The sequence below is a fragment of the Sceloporus occidentalis genome, unplaced genomic scaffold, assembly GCF_023333645.1.
Source record: "Sceloporus occidentalis isolate IW3139 unplaced genomic scaffold, rSceOcc1.0.p SCAF_5, whole genome shotgun sequence".
Classification (NCBI taxonomy): Eukaryota; Metazoa; Chordata; class Lepidosauria; order Squamata; family Phrynosomatidae; genus Sceloporus; species Sceloporus occidentalis.
Genome location: NW_028316985.1, coordinates 159,747,586 through 159,768,823, shown reverse-complemented (window position 1 = coordinate 159,768,823; position 21,238 = coordinate 159,747,586). Strand labels below are relative to the sequence as shown.

Sequence of the window (21,238 nt, the reverse complement as noted above, 5' to 3'; positions counted from 1 at the left end):
AAAGGAAAGTAGTTAAATAAATGAGGAGCAATTTTGAACAAAATCAGTACACATCCAAAACATTGCATCAAAATAACTAAAGCCATGAATTATATGTAAAACACTGCTGATGTATTGCTCTTGCTTTTGCATATGAACTTCATTTATTCTGTACCTAATTCAGTAGTAATAAATATAATTGAGTCTATGTGATCTGCAAGGTTCCAGCATTAAGCATTTGAAACCACCGAACTGAGGGGGTGGAGCTGATATTCTTTCTGAGAAGACTTTAAACGTGATTGCACAAATTGGGAGGGAGATGGGGGACAGAATACACACACACACACACACACACATATGAGAGGTGGCTGAAGGGATACACAAATGCTCCCCCCTTTTCTGAAAGAGTTCAAAGATAAATATACATGATTCCTTCACCCAAAAGTAAATTTGACAAGAACAAGTGTGCCACTGTTGCATATTAAATGCCACATGGGGATAAAAAGTGTATCCAAATATTTAAGTAGCATTTGTATGGTGAATAACAAAGATGTTGTTGTTGTTGTTGTTGTTGTTGTTGGCATTTTGTATTAATCATCTGGTATGAAATTCCTCCTTCTTTCTTTTGGAAACTACTGACATTCTGAACTGCAGTGCTTTGGGCATACATTAAGGAGTAATGTGAGCAGTAGAAAGAGAAGGGGGAAATCAAAACATTCAAAGGCATGCAGCTGAGTAATTCAATAACCCTTGTATGTGGAGGCATTTCACGCAGCAGGACTTTATGCTAGTCAGGCTGCCTGTATGTAGCTCCCCTCCCTATTCGATTTACATGCATAGCTGGCCTAGTAGGTGTAAAAATAGATATGCAGTGCCTGAATTGGAAATGGTCACTGAATGCTGTCTGCAGTTGCTGAGGTTTCTTTTTGACACTGGCCAACCAAGAGAAAGAAAACTCTAGGGAGCAAATTGCAGGAGTTGTGAATATCCTTCCGGCTTGTCCAAAGTGATCTGCCCATTTGGAGCATTCTGTACTGTGCAAAATCAAGCCCACTTGCAAGAGTTAGAGGGTGGCTTGATATGGGCAATGCACCTGTTTGCCAGGCTTGTCGCACAGATAAAGGTGTGAGGGTACAAGGGAATATACAAGATGTGGATAAAATTCCAGACTATTATGGATGCAACAATGGTGAAAGTAAAGATCTTGAGGCACTGGTAAGTCTAATAGTACATCTGAGCAAACTTGGCCCAGCAAGGGTGAAGAGGATCTCTTAGCAAAACTTCTTTGAACCTGCTGTGGCAACAGTGAGCAGCAGTACACTGTTGCTGTCAGATGGCTAACATTGTGGGATCTGTTACTGAGCAAAGTAGCTCTTGGATGCTTTTGTTTTATCTAAAGATTATTGAGGGAAACTGGGGAGAGGCTGAAATGAAATGGTGGGTGAGCTCTAGAGTGGTTCCCCCCCCCTATGTTTTTTGTGCGTAGACATTATGAAACAAGAAGCTTCCACCATCTAAAATGAATAATGTGGCTTCACTGTTTTTTAGTTACATCTTTCCTACTTTATGAAATTTAATGTAAAAATTATAGTAGGGGGAATCCTTAGAAGGGTCAGTAAAGCCTTTCACACTGTCATTGTTTACAATTATGTCCAAGACAGAGATTGTTTACTGTTACCTAGTCCAGGATAGAAATGTTCCTGTACTATGTCATTGATGGATGAGAATATAAGTATTACAAGCTCAGTCCTGTGCATGTTTAATTGAAGATGTTTACAGTATGTTTACTGAATCCAGTGGGGCTTTCTTTAAAGTAATTATGTGCCTGTGAGTTCAGCCTCTACAGGAGGGGGGACATACAACAAATCTGAAGAAACATTTTGTATGGATAATTTTTAGTGTTGGTTCCTGCATTAATGTCCAGATTTAGCCACTTGTACCTAGATTGCATCTGCAGGAAAATTTATGTTAATTCTTGAAGTACTGTAAAAGGAGAACAGTTCATCACAAAGGGCAGTCTGAAGATAGTCAAAGCAGAAGGGGGTCCAGTGGCAGTAGGAGTTAATGTTTGTCTTTGCAGTAGTAAGAGGGCCGATCTAAGTAGAATCTGAGTAGAAATCATATAGTGAAGGAGTGACTGATTCATATTTCATCAAATGATGTACTTGAAACAATGTCTTTTTAATCAGAACTGGAGTAATATCCAACAGGATGACTGTGGACTCATGGAATCCACACCAAAACTCCTAAAATCCCTAAAAGCACCATAAAAAGCTGTGGGAAATGTGTCTCTCTGTGTGTGCATGTGCCTTTTTTATAGTGAGAACATGAATTTCATAAGGTTTTCTTAGGCAAGATGGTTTTGTTGTTCCTTACTCTGAAATATAGTCTATAGTACCTGATATTCATTGGTGGTCTCCCATCCAAGTTACTAACCAGAGCTGACCCTGCTTAGCCTCCAAGATCAGACAGGCTCTGGTGTCATTAGGGATGTGGGACGCTCCAGCTCCCACCCCTTTGCAAGCATCACATTGGATTTCATTCATATGAAATTTTTCAAATCTGCTTCAGTTTACTTGCATGAGTAGCCACACCCACATTGGATATTTTGCTTGTACGTGCTATGTATTCAGCAGTCTATGTATTCAGCTGTTTTTTTCAGTAAATAAAATACATTTTTAAAAAGTAAAATGAAAAAAAGTATTTTATATGACACATATTCAAATTGGTAAATTTTAGTTGTTTCAAAGATTAATGGCTTACATTTTATTTTTCTCACATTTAAAAGGTACAACACAAATCTGAAAATATTGTATGGAAATACTTTTCTGAAATTCTCAAAGAATTTTGAAACTGTGAAAGAAGAAAGAGAAAATTATTTTGCACACACACACACACACACACGGCTTCTAAAATGGCAAACACATTATCTTTTGAACTCAAACCTTGCATATAGATAAGTTGGAGCATGTTCTGAGGACAACAAGGGAGTAAGAGATGTGGAGAACAAAGCACATGAGGAAAGACTGAAGGAGCTTGGCATGCTCAGCTTAAGTGAAGAATCTGAGGGGTAATATGATTGTACTCTTTAAATACTCAAAGAGCTGTCAGAAAGAAAAAAAGTATGGGTTTGTTGTCTGCTGTTCCAGAGGGTAAAACTAGGTTCTAATAATTGTAAGTTGCAGGAGGGTGGATTTCAATTAAACATTAGAAGGAACTTCATAGTAGTCAGAGTGATTTGCAATGGAACCAGTTACCTAGAGAGTTGGAGGGGTCTCATTCTCTGAATGTCTTCAGAAGGAGTCTGGGCAGCTATCTGCTGGGAGTGTTCTAGCTAGAGTCCCTTCATTGAGCCAGTTGGATTTGATGGCCTGTGAGGCCTCTTCAAACTATGATTCTATGACACTGCATAATTCTACTCATTAAATTAAAGTAAATACTAACAGCATTTATTATTAGGGTTCCATAGAACTTTAATTTACCAAAACAAAATAAACATTGGCTCTACTAATTACTAAAAAAGTATCTGATGCAAATATTGTGTGTGTGGGTGGCAGCAGACAAGGATGCATCAAGTTTCAAACTTTTATATTAGTATAGAGTTGTCATGACTACATTAGCATTTTGTATGATTCAGTTAGAAAGCAGAGTTCAGTCCTGCTAGTGACTAGTCTGTATAGTAGGTATGAGACAACTGAAACAAGGTAATACCATCTATTGGGTGGACAGATTTATTTTATAGCAGAAGCCACCTGGTGGCTGAAGAACCTTGAAGTGGTGTGTAAGTGAGCTGATCTTTCTCCTTTCTCCCATGAACACATCTTTCCTAATTAAAACTTTAACCATGTTTGAAGACTGAGGGGAAGGAACCTGAAGAGAGAGAGAGATTAAAGATATAGAGGAGGGAGGGTAACAAAGGGGGGGCTATAGAGATTAGAAGACGAGAAGGGAGTGGGTCAAGAGAGCAGGTGGTGGGTTTTGATGAGTTCAGCAGCGAAGAGAGTTCTTCCAAAGAAACAGGTGGAAACACAGAGAGTTTATTAGTAGGAGGGGCGAGGAGATTAATGGTGGGAGCCAAATCATGAGGAATTAACTCAGAACGAATGGTAGTGATCTTTGTAATGAAGTAATTGGCGAAGGCGGAGGGAGAAAATAATGGAGAGACGGAGGGAGGAGAGTGTGTTGAAACAGGAGAACAAGCGCTGCGGGCGCCTCTCGTTGGCGCAGATCAATGATTTAAAGTAGTCTTGTTTTGCCATCGACAGGGCGCGTGAAAAGGATAAAAGAATGAACTTATAATGGATAAAGTCGGCCCACTCCCTGGACTTTCGGCTGCTCGGGAGCAGGACCGGAGAAATCTAACAACGGGAGTGATCCAGGGCTGAGGCCTAGTCGTAGAGGAAGAGGAGGACACGCACGTAGATACTGGGGCAAAGCTGTCAAGAGTTGAAGAGAGAGTAGAATTCAGTAAAGACATAGCTGAGCATCTTGTTGATTCATCTTTTTTGATGCTTCTAAGGTTGTTTGTAGCATACAAGAAAGCCAGAACTTGTTACAGCATCATGCAATCAAAATATTATAACATAATATATAGTTATTAGATATAAGTTGATGACCAAATTTTACTTTCTACATTAAATTTAACATGGAAATACTTAATTAACCACCTTCATGGCTCTTACTGTAATACAGCTTTCTCATCAAATGTGGTTCTTAAGATGGAAAACCATATGATAGTTGTAAATGTAAATCCTCAATGTAAATACCGGTATTTCTCAACTATAAGAAAATCTATTTTCCAGAAGAGTAATAGGAGAGCCAAAGGAAGATATTCTACTTTCATAAGAAACATTTTTAGTTATGATTTGTGTGTATGCAGCCATCTGACTGTGCCATAGAGTTCAGCTGATAAAAATTCTATCTTGTGTGGTATACATATGAAAATAATCACTAATTCAGAAGTATATACAGCAGTATCCAGTTTTCTTGGGAATCACTCACTTTCATTAGCACTATTTCCTCCTCTTTGACTACTGAGTGTATCCTCAGACATATTTTCTAAACTTTGTGTGGAAACTCAGCTAACAACTGAGAGCAAAAACATTTCTTGCAGTCTAGCCATCTTGGCATCACAACCTCTGTTTGTTTAGCATTCATATCTAAGAAAGAGAAAATTTCTAAGAGAAATCTAGAGAAGATCTCTAAGCTTGCCATATCTACCTGTGCTCATTTTGCCTTGTCTTTTACTTAACAGGTTCATAAAATGGCATATGTGCAGTCAAGGTCCCTCTGAGAAAAAAAATGTTAACTATGTTCATTTTTCTTAGTTACAGAACTATTAGAAAATGAGGATTTAACAACAGTAGACTCACTAGAGAAAAAATAATACTTGGAAGGTAGAAGATATTAGATCCAGCATCGTGTAGTGGTCTGAGTGTTGGACTAGGACTCTGGAGAACATGGTTCAAATCTCCACTCTGCCACGGAAACCAATCGGGTAACCTTGGACAAGTCACACTTTCTCAGCCTCAGATGAAGGCAAAGACAAACCCCATTTGAACACATCTTGCCATGATAACTCCATGATAGTTTGCCTTAGGGTCACCATTAGTCAGAAATGACTTGAAGGCAGTAGGAAAAGAGGAAGACCAAATTACTGATGGACGCCACATTCTGAGCTGCAAGCAAGGCTGTCGATGACAGGGTGACTTGGAGATCTCTCATTCATAGGCTCACCATAATTTGAAGTTAACTTGATCACAACAGCAAAGAAGAAGTGTATTTAACAGTATTTGTCCCCCCCCCCCCATGAATAATTTAATTGGGTTACTAAGAAACAAAATGGTATGTCCGTGAGAGAGCTGTGAACATGTTTATTCATCATTTTGCTTCTACCATTTAACTTTTCCCATGTAAGCTTCATGAATGGTATTTTGGTGGGGTGATGGGGGAGGAGTGTCACAGATTTGCTAAGACTGAAGTAATTACATGTTTTCAGAATACCGTCTAGAAAACTATAAATTTTAAAGAAACAAACACTTGCTCACAAAATGGCACATGAAAAATACCATGTGCAGAAAGGACAAATGTTTCTTTGCCATACCGAAGTGGCTAAGAGCTCTTTACATTTGTTCTAAATTGAAGAGAGAGGTAATTTAAAAGTAGATGCTGTCATGTGATATTTTGGATGTAATACATTTTCTACTGGCTGAAAGTGACCAGATGACTGGGGTAATATAATCTGAGCTCTCAACATACAAACTGAAAATTAATGTGTCTTAGAAGTGAGGCTGACTCTGGCTGCCAAATCCAGAGAGCATGTTAAGACATTCCAGGGGTTGTTAAGTGTTGGCTGACCCCAGCACCATGTGCACAGTGAGAGATAAACACGTTAAGGTGGATTAAGGACAGTTTTTGCTTTTAACTGTGGGCCTCATCTTGTATATTAGTTGCATGAGGAGAAAATAGTAAGACACTGGAGGTCTGAATATACAGAACAACCCTCCCCCTTTATTATAAGAACATACAGTTTAACATACAGGCTGAGTCTAAAATGCTTGAACAGAAGCGCTTTGGATTTTGGAATATTTGCATATACATAATTTTATTTATTTATTTATTTATTTATTTATGTATTTCCCACCCTTCAGCCCTAATGGCTCTCAGGGCGGCTTACAATTATTATTTTTAATCAGACAGTTCCCTGCCCTCAGGCTTACAATCTAAAAGACACAAAACAAAAGGAGAAGGGAATGGTGGAGGGAAAGGGGATGAGATCCAGTGGTTCTTCTCTCCCTCTGAGGCCTGGACCAAGGCAGATGGATTGGAGGGAGGGCTCTTCCTTCTTCCAGGCTAGTCCTGATGGAGCTCCAAGATGTCTTGGAGACAGGACCCAAGTCTAAACATGAAATTAATGTATGTTTTGTTTATAAGTTATACACATAGCCTGAAGATAATTTTATACACAATATTTTTAAATAATGTTATACATAAAATACATACATTGAATCATCAGGAAGCAAGGTATCATTATCTGAGCCACCCAACTGGACAATTTTGGATTTTGAATATTTCAGAATTCGGAATAAGGGAGACTCAATCGGAATAATTTAAAAGATATAGAGATAGAAAAGTAATAATTGGAGAGCATTTCAGAGTTGGAAGGTGCCACAAGGACATCTAGTTCATTCCCTTGCTATGAAAGAATACATAACTAAAGAACTCCTGATAGATTGCGATCCAACATCTGTTTAAAGACCTCCAAAAGAAAGTCCACTATCTTCTGAGGCAGTCTAATCCACTGTCAAACAGCTCTTACAATCAATAAGTTCTTCCTAATATTTATGTGGAATCTTTTTTCTGGTCAGTTGAATCAATTGGTCAGTTCTAATATTGGTTCTAATATCTGGAGCAGTAAAAACAAGAAAGAGTAATTAGGGAAACAATCTTATTGCTCTTAGGGAAAATCTAGCATGAGATGACATTCTGAACTCCATGAAATCCATAAAAGTGAAGGCTTGAAGTGGCAGGTACAAATGTTAAGTGAATTACCTGGCCAAATAAAAACAAATAAACAGAAACAAATATTGGACAGGTATAGCCACCTTCAGCTGCAATTCAAATAGTATTGTGAATGTTTAGAAATGAAGGACCTTTTGATGGTTTTTTTTTCACAATAAATGTGCAGTTTTAAGCTATTTGTTGCAAAAGGTCTGGTGTCATGTTCCGATTGCAGTGGTATCACATTTTTCTAGAATAGCAAAGGTAGCTTTGTTGGACAAAAGGGAGGTATCACAATCTGTTTCAGGGCAATACATTTATTAGGCCAACTCAAAGTTCAGGGAATACTGCAGAATACTATATGTGACCTTTGAGTTGGTCTAATAAAGATTAATTTAACATGAATTATGGTATTTTGTTAGAACTAACCTCCCCCTAATATTTCTGGGTTTTATAACTTCTTCAAATAACCCTTTAATAATGCTGTGTAGTTCATATATCATATTAGCAGTGTTGAGTGGAATGATTTTCCAGACACTTATTGCACAGGACCTGTGACTTCACTATTTATGAATGATACAACTCCCCACTTTCTCTTCCAAAGAACATGCAATTTTTGTTAACCTATTTCAATATATATACATATGTGTGTACACGTATGCTTTAAATACTATACATTATTATAATATATTACAGTCCTCATATTATAGTTTTTAAATGATTTGTTGTTGTTGTTGTGGGGTGCTTTCAAGTCATTTCTGACTTATGGTGACTCTAAGGCAAACCTATCATAGGATAAGCTCCTTCAGAGAAGGTTTGCTATTGCCATCATCTCAGACTGAGAGTGTGTGACTTGCCCAAGTTCACCAAGTAGGTTTTATGCCTAAGCAGGTATTCAAACCCTGGTCTTCCAGTGTCCTAATCCAACATTATTATTTATTTTATTTATGAAGCGCTGTAAATTTGCACAGCGCTGTCATACAATCTTTTTAATTAGACGGTTCCCTGCCCGCGGGCTTCCAATCTAAAAAGACATGACACAAAAGGAGAAGGGAGTGGTGGAGGGAAAGGGTAAGAGGTCCAGCAGTTCCTCTCTACCTCCGAGGCCTGGACCAAGGCAGATGGACTGGAGGGAGGGCTTGGCTTCATAATGGATGGTTAATCTTCTTCCAGGGAAAATGCATACTCTCAAGTAGGATAATACATATATAGTACATAGCAATACAGGAAATGGTTCGATAAACAGGCACCAAAAGAACATCAAATAGTAAGCGACAATTATGCAATGCCTGGGAAGGCTTCTCTGAATAGGATGGTTTTCAACTCCGTTTTGAAGCTGGTTAAAGAAGTGATGGCTCTTGTTCGCAGGGGAAGAAGGTTCCAGGAGTGAGGGGCAGCAAGTGAAAAGGGGCGAATCCTGGGCTGAGACAGCAGACCTTGACTACCAGAATGGAGGGCCCGAGTGGGAAGGTGAGGAGAAAGAAGGTCTGATAAATAAGGAGAGGCCAGACCATGGAGGGCTTTAAATGTCGACAGCAGGAGCTTATACTGAATGCAGAAAGGGAGGGGGAGCCAGTGAAGGGATGCCAACACAGGAGAGATATGGTCAGAACGGTGGGCGGATGTGATAATGTGTGCAGCTGAGTGCTGGACAGATATTAAAGGACGGAGGTGAGAAAGAGGAAGCCCAGCCAGGAGGTTGTTACAGTAATCAAGTCGTGAGACCACTAGGGCATGGACCAGGATCTTGGCAGTAGAGGCAGAGAGATAAGGTCGGATTTTGGCAATATTGTATAAAAAGAATCTGCAAGCCTTGGCTGTGGTCTGGATCCATTATAACACTATTTAAAATGGTAATTATGAGAATAGTTCCATCTCACTAGTAAGTAAGGTATTTGCTTTTGTTATGTGGAAGCATAGACACTGCAGCATTGCTAATAAAATGACATTGTTATCTTCAGTGCAGAGAAATCAACTGGATTACATTCCTAACAGAGAAATAACTTTTATTTTCCTTTTCAAAATTTTTAGAGGTGTCTTGGCAGGCTTTTAAGTCTTAGACTAATGACTTTACAGGAAGTTTACTCAAGAAATGATCTGCAGATGTTTATAAAATAAGTAGTCCTTACTCATATTCACAATTCCCAGTTTATTTAGCTACCACTTTTTAGTTACCAAGTATCCATCTGTTAAAATCAGTCTGTACAGATTGTTTTAACACCCGCCCCAGCAGTTGTCTTGATTGTATTATATTTCTGGAGAGAAAAACACTTAATATATACATTCAGAAGTTGCTTACATCTCAAAAATGACCTTGTTATACTGCATGTCCTGTAATTTGATTAGGTTTGCTTCAAGATACTGCTGTGCCTATTTTAATGTTGCCTTTCCTGTTATTGTTTTTGGTGATATAAATACATCCAGCTTCTTAAATCCTATTTTTGTTATAGCAAAATCAAAATCAAATCTCTTTTGAGAACCAATCTGGTGAATGTCTTGTTGGACCAAGACTTCAAAAGCCTGAATTTAAATTCCCATTGGCCTTAAATTCCTATTTGGCCTTAAAGACTTTGTGGTTTTGGGCCATTTGCTAGTTCTTAGTCTTATTTACATCATAGGGTCATTGAGTGTGGGAACAAAGAAATGTGTACAATGAGCCCTTGGTATCCACTGGAGTTTGGTTGCAGGAACCCCTGTGGATACCACAATCCTTGGATGCTCAAGTCTCCTTAAATACAGTGATATGGTGAAATGGCGTCCCTTACATGAAATGGCAAAAAACAAAGTTTACTTTTGGAATTTATATTATTTTCAAGCCATTGATGGTTGAATCTGTAGATGAAAACTCAATGGATCTAGAGGGCTGTCTGTGTGTCACATTGAGTTCCTTGGAAGAAAGGCAAGATATAAGCATGGCACTCAAATATTTTGAGAGAGAGAGAGAGAGAGAGAAAGCTCCCCAAAGTTAAGACACACATTTCTCATATATAGTTCTGTCATTTGTATGGTAAATTATTTGAGAAGAAGTCAACTCGTTTTTCTATTTATTTATTTTTGTATATGTCTCTGTAGGTGTGTATGTGAATGTGTGAGTGTATGGCACAAATATTAAATGCTCAGTATTATAACACAACTGATTGAGGGTATGATTGAGGGTGCATCTACACTGTAGAAATATGGCACTTTGATGTCACTTTAAGTGCTGTAGCTCCATCCTATGAAATCTTGGATTTGTAGTTTTACAAGGTCTTTGGCTTTCTCTTCCCAGAAGTACTGGTGTCTGACAAAACTACAAATCCCAGGATTCTGTAGGATGAAGCCATGGCACTTAAAGTGGAGCCAAACTACATTATTTCTACAGTGTAGATGTGCTCTGAATAATGTCCCATCTTGACTTCTTTCCAGATATATGACAGGGATAAAAATGAACAAGAGGGGAGAATAGCAATATGGCAGAACATCTATAGACAACTTCTCTTTCTACCAAGGGTTGGGCAACTGCACTCTTTTTGCCAAAAGCAAGCCACATCACCCCAGTTTGGGCCAGATATCACTACTAGAAGCAACTCCTGGTTGTGATTTATGTAGGGAGAAAGCTAGGTTGATCTGGGGCTTCCAGCCAGCCAGGGCCTCCACAGTTTGCTAACTTTGGTCCCTCAGCCCCTGCCATGGAAGGATAAAGATGGGATAATGAGGGATATGATTATAGGGTAGTGGCTGCTCTTATTTCAGCAACCCTGTTTGTACACTACCAGGAGAGAAGAAGGTGGAGGGGGGGGGTGAAGTGGTGCTGGCTGGAGGAAAGGCACTAGGGAAGTCATTTCAGCCAAGATTAAAATAATTTCAAAATCATTCCATATTTTCAACACCTTCATATCTAAATCATGAAAAACATGCACTCCTGTGTTAACATGAAGGCTTGGTAAATTAGGTTGCACCATCGCTTTGTGCTGTCAGTATCTGCAGATGTGATAAAGAAACTGCTGCAATGCACAAAGTCTCTTTTGGCTAGAGAGTGTATCTGTTTCAAGTGTGTGACAGACACTGCTGCAGCATCATGAGTACAGACCTCAGTAACAGGCAGTGGAAGGCTAGAAAAAGATCTGACAGTGCAACAATCTTTGTTCGCTTTTCATTTCTACCTGCAGTATGCTAGTTTGGGTGGTCTGTTTTTTAAAACACAAAAGAGCATGGCATATTTACCATTTGTTTAAGGGTAATATACTGCTGCAATGATAAAAGCTCTAGAGTAAAGTGAGCTGAGAATAATTAGCACTGGTGTATGATAAACAATGATGAGAATGGGGAAGTTGTTTTTTAATGGTGGCTGTGTGTTTTCTGGGGTCCTGCTAAGTATCACTCTAGTTGTTTTTTTTACAGTTCTAGTCTTCTTATAGTAAGAAGAAAAGTTACCCTAAAAACCTTTTGTAACCCAGCTCCAGATATCCCTCAGGAGTGGCACTGACGACAATAATAGTAGTAATAATAATAATAATAATAATAAAAATAATAAAGACAACCCTCAGCCTGTGTGTTATATTTCTGCAAATAATGCCAAATTTGTCATGTATGTTGTATACTGAAAAAAAAAATGCATGAAGTCACTGCATGCCAGTTTGTGAATTATGCCCCATATCCGAGAACAGAGCAAGCTTTCTTTGTGCCATTGTCATCATGAAAGGGGCACCCCATCAGTCCCCACTGGAGTTCAAATGCACAAACAAGTGTCAGAAAATGAACCATTTGCACCACCACCATCACTTTCTAGGTGTCAGTGGCAATGGCTCTGATACTAACCATCCTCTTCCTCATGCAGGAGGAGCACATGGAGAGGGAGAAGCTGTAGCCAGCCTTACTCTATGAGAAAGATGTGGAGGAAGAGAAGAAGGAAATGGTGACATGTAGCATGAAAATTATGAGTGGACAGAAATGATGGGGATGCTAGAAAGAATGGTGCGATGTCCCTTACTACTGGAGGGAGAAGATACAGCTACATACCACAAGCAGAGGATTTCTTTATAAGTTGATAGCTGTTTCATCCTCGGTGCCTGGTAGTGAGTGGTGCTTGAAGCTAAGGCACAATGTGATTAGGGAAATAGCTTGTAAAGCAGCACAGGTTTTCCTGAACAGATTCATAAAAAGCTTTACAGCAGTACTAGTAACACTTCACTAGTGTAACTGGGTTCTCAGTAATCCTCCAAGTGTCTTTTGTGCTTTACCTGTGACAGATGATTTCAAACAAATATTGCAGGTGTCATCTCATGCTTCTTCAAGAGTAGGTGTTTTTACAAGTTGTCAGGGGAGGCTTTCTCAAAGTGCCTTCCACGATGCCCTAGTTTTCTTTTTTTGGGAAAACTGAAGTAAAATGGATGTTGAACATTTCTTCCTTTTCATTGTGATTTATTAGCATTTTACCTTGTTGAGCATTGGTCCCACCATTTTGTTCCTCATTCTCTTGCTTTGAACATATCTGAAAAACTTTTTATCGCTCCTTGCTTGCTTAGCCAGTTATTTTGCCTCAGCTCAATTTGAGCTTTAGCAAACGTGGGCCACACATCTGTATTCTTCCTTGGCCATCTGTCTTTTCTTCCATTGTTTATACATGCTCTTTTTTCTTTTTTCTTCCTCCTTGAGTTTACTATGCAACTACAGTGGCTTTTTCAAATATTTCCAATTTTTCTTCTTCCATTGAATTGTTTGTGAATGTGCATTTAGCAGTTCTTCATGAAATCCTACCCATGTTGGTGTCATTTTCCTTTAGTATCTCTGTACATGGGATTCTGCCCAGTATTTCCCTGAGCTTGATAGAATCAACTTTCTTGAAATCTAAGGTTCATATTTTGACTTTAAATCCAAGGTTCATGCCGCCTTGGGTCCCATCTTGGGAGAAAGACAGGATAAAAATAAAATAAATCAATAATAAAATATACTGCACTCTTCTTTGACCTGTCCCACAATCATGAATTCTAGCCTTACATGCTCACTCTCTTAAAGTCCCAACTGCTTTGATTCCAACAATCAACTTCTTCCTATTTGTTAGGATCAAGTCCATGATTGTTGATCTTCTTGTTCCTTCCTCTGCCTTTTGAAAGAGGTAATTATCTGCATGGTACATCAGGAATATGTTGAAGATCCTGTACTTAGCAGAGCTAGTCTCCCAAAAGAGATTAGATTCCATTTTTAAAGAGATTAGATTGTATTCATGGGAGTCATTGCACAAAGTTTTTGTTATACATATAAAATTATAGTTATCTTCCTGCACTGGGACTTCAGGAAGGTAAGACTGTCAATGTCCTACAGACTGGGATGTGCTTCTGAATAACTATAGAATGGATTGGATTGCATATATTCATAGACATCCTGGGAAATGGCAAAATGTGTCCCTCAAATCTTCCAGATTTTACAGAATGCACTTTTTTTCTGACTGGGATGACTTTCCTGCCCCAGAAACCTTCAGGAGATGCAATTAATGTTTTACATGTGTATAATTTTTTTACATTTAAAACAAATCACTTGTGGCTATTTCTAGATTTGGTTTGTCTTTTTTCCAGTTTTGGCAGTCTGTGTTGCCCACAGAAGGTTTCACAGCAGTCTCCCACTCTGAGAAGGATAAAGCTTTTTAGTATCTTTGGGCCTGAACAGACAGGCCAAAATAAAGCTGCTTCAGGTCACTTTGGAAGTGTGCTGTTTTAATGACACAGACATCTTAAGATGCCAGAAGCTGCACCAAGGTTGCGCTTCAGTCTTTAGGACTGGAGCATGGCTTTGGTGCAGCTTCCAGCCTTTTAGGACACATGCATCACTTAAACAGCACTCTTCCAAAGCAGTTTTATTTTGGCCTGTCTGTTTGGTCCCTTTGTTTGTCTCCACATAACACATCCAAAGAGCATAAGACACAAATTGCTCACATCCATCTCCAGATTTTAATCATCACTGCAAGCTGCTGCTGCCGATGTGACCAAGGTCATCCAGTGAGCTTCATGGTTGAGTGGGAATTTTAAACCTGGACCTTCTCAGTTCCAAACATATACTCTAGCCACTTTACCACCTCAGATTTCTCCATATTTTGGGAAACATTTATTTATTTGTTAATTAGTTTCTTTCACTAACCACACTGAAGCATTGTGGCTGAGTGACTGTGATCTAACAATCTAAATGTGGGCAGACAGGAGCCAGCTTACAGTTCTGACAAACAGTACAGTTCTGTTGAGGAAGCAAAAGGTCAATTTAAGGAGTAGGAGTAGGAGTAGGAAAACCTCTCACAGTTTGCTAAGAGGGTTTGTGTTCTCTTTGATAGGAAAGGGCAAAGAAGCAGGGATCTGAAGAGGCATGGGGACATAGCACAAGCAACCTAGGGAAACAGGAGATCTGAATCATAGGCAGCAAAATAATATCAAGAAAGAAAACAGAACAGGCAGTAAACTGTGACATTTGGACTGTAGGGAAAGATGAGTAGGGGAAACAGAGGCATAAATGGGTCAGAGAGTTGAAGGTAGGATGAATCAATGAGAAAAGATAGATGGTTAAAGTGAGGATAACATCAAGAGGAAGAGAAGAGCCATGCATGTTGCCTTGAATTCACTTGATGAAATGCAAGATGTAAGTGTAGCTAATATGGAAATAATAATCAAACAGTTGCTTGTGCTATAACATCCAAAATCCACAAAACAGTGATACATTTATTGGGCTAACCAAAATGCACAAAATACATGTTGCAAGCATTTGATGTTCCACTGGCTGCTTCATCACGGAAAAGTGTTAAAATCGTACAGGAGAAAAAAATATTAATCACATGCCGGCATTTTGTCAAGATGTTGTTCTGAGTTAAGATAGTATGGATGGATATCCATGCAGGCAGGCCACTCCTGCTTCTGCCCATATAGGTACTAAGAGACAAAGCATTCTAAAGTCCAATTGGATCCCATTTTTGAAGAGATTTAGATTCCATTCATGTGAGTCATCCCACAAAGTCTTTGTTATACAGTAGAGTCTCGATTATCCGACAGAAATGGGCGGGCTGATAGTTGAATAGCTGAAAATGTTGGATAATCCGGAGGGTCCAAGAAAAGCCTTGAAATCACTATGAATTGCAAACGTATTGAAGCTTTATTGCAGTAACAGTAAAAGTAATGTTGCAGTAACGCTATAGGAATAACATTGTAATGTATTAACAGTCCTCTAAAAATGTAAAGAAATCGCTGATCAACATTGTAATGTACAATATGTACTGTATAAACAGTTCAGTCCTCTAAAAATGTAAAGAAATCACTGAGCAGCAACGTTGGATAATCCGGAATGTTGGATAATCCAAGGTTGGATAATCGAGACTCTACTGTACTTATAAAGTCATATTTCTTCCAGCAGGCCTTCCCTGACTAATTGATTGATCACCCCAAGATATTGATGTGACTTGCCCTGTTTGTCTCATGATGCCTCATTTTAATTATGGTTAATTTACTTTAATTTATTAACATGAATGTATTTTATGATCTTGTATTAATTTTAATTGGGGGGTAAGGGAATTATGTTATTTCTATTATGTTGTTTTATAGCTGCTATTATTGTATTTTATGATTGTTACCCACTTCGATGCTTTGGGGAGAGGTGGGCTATAAATAAATATTTATTATTATTATTATTATTATTATTATTATTATTATTATTATCTTCCTGCACTAGGACTTCAGGAAGATAAGACTGTCAGTGTCCTACAGATTGGGACATGCTTCTCAATAACTATAAAAAGGATTGCATTGTTGCTTGTGCTATTGCATAGCTGCCAACAGTCACAGAACAGCTGGGAAAGTCACACCTAATAATAATAATAATAATAATAATAATAATAAAAATATTTATTTATAGCCCGCCCAATCACGAAGAATCCGGGCGGGTTAAAACAATAAAATACATCAATTACAATAGAGTTAAAAATCAAACCCTAGACCTACCGCCCCCTATACCCAATACTAAAACAGAAGTAAACAATAATAGTATAAAAACATTAAAAACATTAAAAGCATTTTAAAAAAGGCAGAAACATGGGCGGGGAAGAATAGACAAATGAGGGGACGATATCTCTATATCTGGGGAGGGTAACTAAGTTGGAAAGGCCTGCTGGAAGAGATCCGTCTTGAGTGCTTTCTTAAAAGCTGCCAGAGTGGAAATGTGACGGATCTCCTCCGGCAGGTCGTTCCATAGTTTAGGAGCAGTAGTAGAGAAGGCCCTCTGGGAAACTGATGTTAACCTAGATTTTTTTTAGCTGTAGTAGATTTCTTCCAGAGGACCTTAGTGTGCAGGGCGGACAATAGGGAAGAAGGCGTTCCCTCAAGTATTCTGGGCCCAAGCCATTTGCATTCCCATTTTTCATCTTTCCCTAAGGAGCCCTGGACTGGATTTTCCCCTCCCCTCCACCCAAAGCTGGCTGCAAAGACTTGAAAGCTGGCTTCACAGTAAACAATTGTGTACTTTTAACTCAGCTGTTTCCCTTCCCACTCCTACCCATAAGGAGAGTAGGCAGTAGCCATTGGAATGAGCTTGCATGACCACAATTGCTTCTTTCAGCAAGCAGTAACAATAAATACAGTTGCCTACTAAGATGGACCTGAAGGTATCCTCTTTGAAGTACAATACCTATAGAACAGCTGTCTCACACAGGGTCATGACAACACACTGATTTCCCCATTTATGGATTTTAGGTTTCCATAACATTGGATCAATATTACAGCAAAGCAATCTTATTAATCATGCTGCTTGCATACATACAGAGTATTGCGATAACTGCTTTCAGCTTTTAATGTTTTGTCATGCTTTTCCGAAGGATTCTTAGCTTAAAATAGTAGTCCTGTGTGTTCTCCCAGCCTGTGTCTGCATGGCAAAAATAATCCAGGTTGACACCACTTTAGCTGTCATGGCTCAATGCTATGGAATTCTGGGAACTGTAGATTTGTGAGACATTTAGCCTCTGTCAGAGAGCTTCGGTGCCACAACAAATTACAGTTCTCAAAATTTGATAGCACTGAGCCATGGCAGCCCATCATTAGTAACATTTGCCCTTTTGTTGCTTGACCACACCCTTATGACCATACTCTGTTGCTCAGTCACACATGTCCCACCTGTGATATGTTTTCACCTGTGATGTGTTGGAAGGTATGCTGTTCTTAGAAAAGAAAAGGAGTAGAGATATCTGAGGTTAGGAACCTGGAAAGACACATGAAGTAAAGCCCATTACTGTTTACAGACGGTAGAAGAATGGGATAAGTGCTTGAGGGTGTGATAATCTTCCCCCGATTGTGCTACTAACATGAATTAAGCACGGGAGAAGGACACCTTCCTCCTGTGTGATAATCTCTACAGATACAGTTGGGTGTCTTGTGATAGTGGTGCAATACTGGACTGAATTTTCCTTCAGATCTTCACACATTAGTCAGAGTTGAATCTGCATGAGTAGCCTGTTCATATAATCTGGCTAAGATGCAGAACTGTCTGAGGAAGGGCTGGTAATGTGTAACAATATTGGCGCAACTGCCAAACTTATTATCTGAACCAAAATACAAACTAAAATACCTGAAACAAAACATCCTTCAATATTTACACATCCCCAATTGTGTTCATACAGTTTCTGACTTTTTTTTTAAAGTGTGCCTATCAATGTGCATATCGATCCAAATAATATACAATAATGTATTGAGTTGGTTGCTTGTAAAAATGCCTATGTTTTGTGTACAAAACTAGGAGAAATTAGCATAAAATTACATTAGACTTTTCAGAGTTTTTTAAAAAAATTGCACACTTCTGTGACAATGACATGGAATGATTTTTTTTTAAGTGGTGGAACAAACCCCAGAAAATTGAAAGATTGTTGTTGTGTGCCTTCAATTTGTGTTCAGTTTATGGCAATTCTAGAGCAAGTTTATCATGGTGTTTTCTTGGCAAGTTTATTCAGAAGGGATTTGCCTTGCCTTCCTCTGAGTCAGACAGTGAGACTTGCACAAGGTCAGCCACTAGGTTTCCATGACCAAATGGGGTTTTGAACCCTGGGCTCCAAAGCTGTAGTCTGACACTGAAACCATGGCACCAAACTGTTTTTTCACCCATCTCTATTCTTGTTTATAAGAAAATAATGTGAACTTCTCATTTGGCTGAATATAAAATATGATGATCAAGCAGTAACTTAGTGCATTGTGCATGTAACCACTTGGTAAATTCATTTTATATTATGTCCTGCCAAGGAATGAACAGAATATTATCATACTCATGCTTCTTGGATTTTTGATAGGTGATTATGTGTGCCAGAAGTGTCGTCGTCCCATGAAATGTGTGTGGGCTTTACATATGGTTCTCTAACACAGTGTGTTATGTATAAATAATAATCTGGAAATGATCGTCTCTGTGTACTATTTTTAGAGTAGGAATGCCTACATCAATAGACAATTGTTTGAACCTTCAGTAGCATAAATGTGCATGCCCTTCCTTTGGACATACATATGTTTGCTTACTTTCATTGCAGAAATTCAATAGTCATTTTATTTTATTTTATTTTTTTCTTATTTTTTACAGTCTGACAGCAATGCAAGCTTCCTCAGAGCTGCCAGGGCTGGCAATCTGGACAAAGTAGTGGAATTTCTAAAGGGAGGAATAGATATCAATACATGTAATCAGGTAAGTGGCCACACACTGGCTCATGTTTTATACATTTCAGCAGAATATAGGTTAAGTGGGGGAAAGGACAAATGGGGAAGGAAAGAAGAAAATGATACTTTTTCATTCTTTTCTTCCCTTCTTTTCCCCTCTGCGGTAAACTGATTGTTGAAGAAAAAAGATTCAGTTTAGAAATATCTTATTCTTAGCCTATTTCCAAGTATGAAGTAAAAGATCTGATACAAGATCTGATACATTGGCTAAGATACAGAAAGTCATGGGGAGAGTTTATTCATGATCAAATCTAACCAGATTTTAAAGAAGTATATATTTTTTTAAAAAAAATGCTTCATGGAGAAGGTGCTTGAAACTGCTTATCAACTCTACACACTGTTTGACAAGACTGTCCCCCACTCTTTGAGTCCCTCTTAATCAAACATTACTTTTGATAGAGAATCTGCTTTGATCACCTGGTTGGATGATGTGTACCAAAAGAGAAGCTGGTGGAGTGTGATTATTGATTTTCTTGGACTTCTCTGTATTTTTCAGCACAGTATACTATTTGACTTTCTGGATAGGCTGCTTGGATTGAGAATTTAAAGTGCCATAGTTCCATCTCATTTAATGTTTATTGTTTATCAACTAGAACACAAAGAGACCAGACAGAAAAATAGGGCACCAAAGAGCGACATGATCTACACTCATCCCTCCCCATTTGCAGACTTGGGATCTGTGATTTTGGTCCTTCGCAGATGGCAAGCAGGGAGGGACAAAATGGGATGCACACATGGGAGCGCACCCCATTATAACCATTGGGGCTTGAATATCTGCAATATTTCTGATTTGCACATGGGAGGGGGGTCTGGAACGGATCCATGCTTTTGTGGGTTTTTCCCAGGATTTAAACCCCATTTATGTAAAAGTTTTGGGTTCTTTGCCTCCCATGTGATAAACTCCCTACTCTGGTCTCTTCCCAGAGACAGGCATTTAAACACCTGCTTAAAAGACCTTCCCATTAACATCTGCTAGCAAAATCCCAAATTCCACCAGTATGAGTAGGTTTTACATGGCCCAATGTAGTTGCTTCTACAGTGCAAATAACATTTTGATTCCTCTGGAATGCAGAAGCAACCTTCCCAGCCCTGAACTCAGTAATCATGAGCAGGATAACTGGGGTAGGTTAAGCCTCCCCACTCCTTGTGATTTTGAACAGAATTGCTGGGATGGGAGAAGGTTAAAGCTTTCCCCTGCCCTCATGAATCTGAGCTTCCTTCCCAACTCCAGTGTATGAGTATGTGCATGAGCGCGCACACACACATATATGAATGTGTATGAGCATGTGTAGCCCCTGCACCCCTAGCTGACATGGAAAAGGCTGTGTACCTCAGATGGAGATTTTTAATTTGGGGCTAATTAGTCTTATAGTATAACTTGAAGGAAAAAGAGCTAGAAGACAGAGCATCACAAACTGCCTAATACCGAGTCCCATCCCTGGTGCATCTAGCTTACTGTTGTCTATATCGAATGACAATGACTCTGGAGGATTGAATCCGTGTATAAAAAAAATCAGTGTATAAGAAGGGCCGACTGTAATCACTCTTCCTTTTATCTGTAATTAATTTATTAATTTATTGAGGAAAAATAAGACATAACTACAGAGCCAGTGTGGTATAGTAGTTTGAGTACTGGCCTGAAAAAATGGTGTCTGTGCTATCAGCTGTGTTTTAAATAGCTATGGTATTTTCAGGTTTTAATCTGTTCTAACATCTATCTAAGTGGTTTTGCCTTAATTTTTAACCATGTTGCATTGAAGGACATTAGAGTTCCTGAACTGGGCAAACCCATACAGGAAATAGCCACAAGAATGTTAATGTTTGAAATTGATCTTTTTCTCTTAGTTCCCTATCTAATTGACTATCTAATTGCTCCTAAAGATTGGGTACTGTGCTTTAGAAAGCTATTTAGCCATCCTTGTAATGAATCCCCTCCCATCAACAAACCCACTGTGATTCAAGATTTACCTGAATGGCCACCAGTAACTGCCGAAGAGGTGTTAGATGATATTGTCACATTAACTAATGTAAAAACACCATGTGGTGACATGATACCACCTAATATATTT

The 21,238-nt window shown here is 38.8% G+C and overlaps 1 protein-coding gene across 12 annotated transcripts in view; it reads left to right on the top strand.

Annotated features, from left to right (window-relative positions):
• The window catches only part of ANK2 (ankyrin 2), a 404,131-nt gene that overhangs the window by 208,994 nt on the left and 173,899 nt on the right, over positions 1–21,238 (top strand). For 10 of the 12 annotated variants that reach the window (XM_089525937.1, XM_089525940.1, XM_089525943.1 and 7 more), the window contains one exon: positions 19,036–19,137. In XM_089525937.1, the coding sequence (XP_089382063.1) occupies positions 19,036–19,137 (102 nt within the window). Of the gene's footprint in view, positions 1–1,059; positions 1,195–19,035; positions 19,138–21,238 lie in introns of those variants that run through there. The other 2 variants (XM_089525944.1, XM_089525945.1) reach the window with 1 other exon arrangement.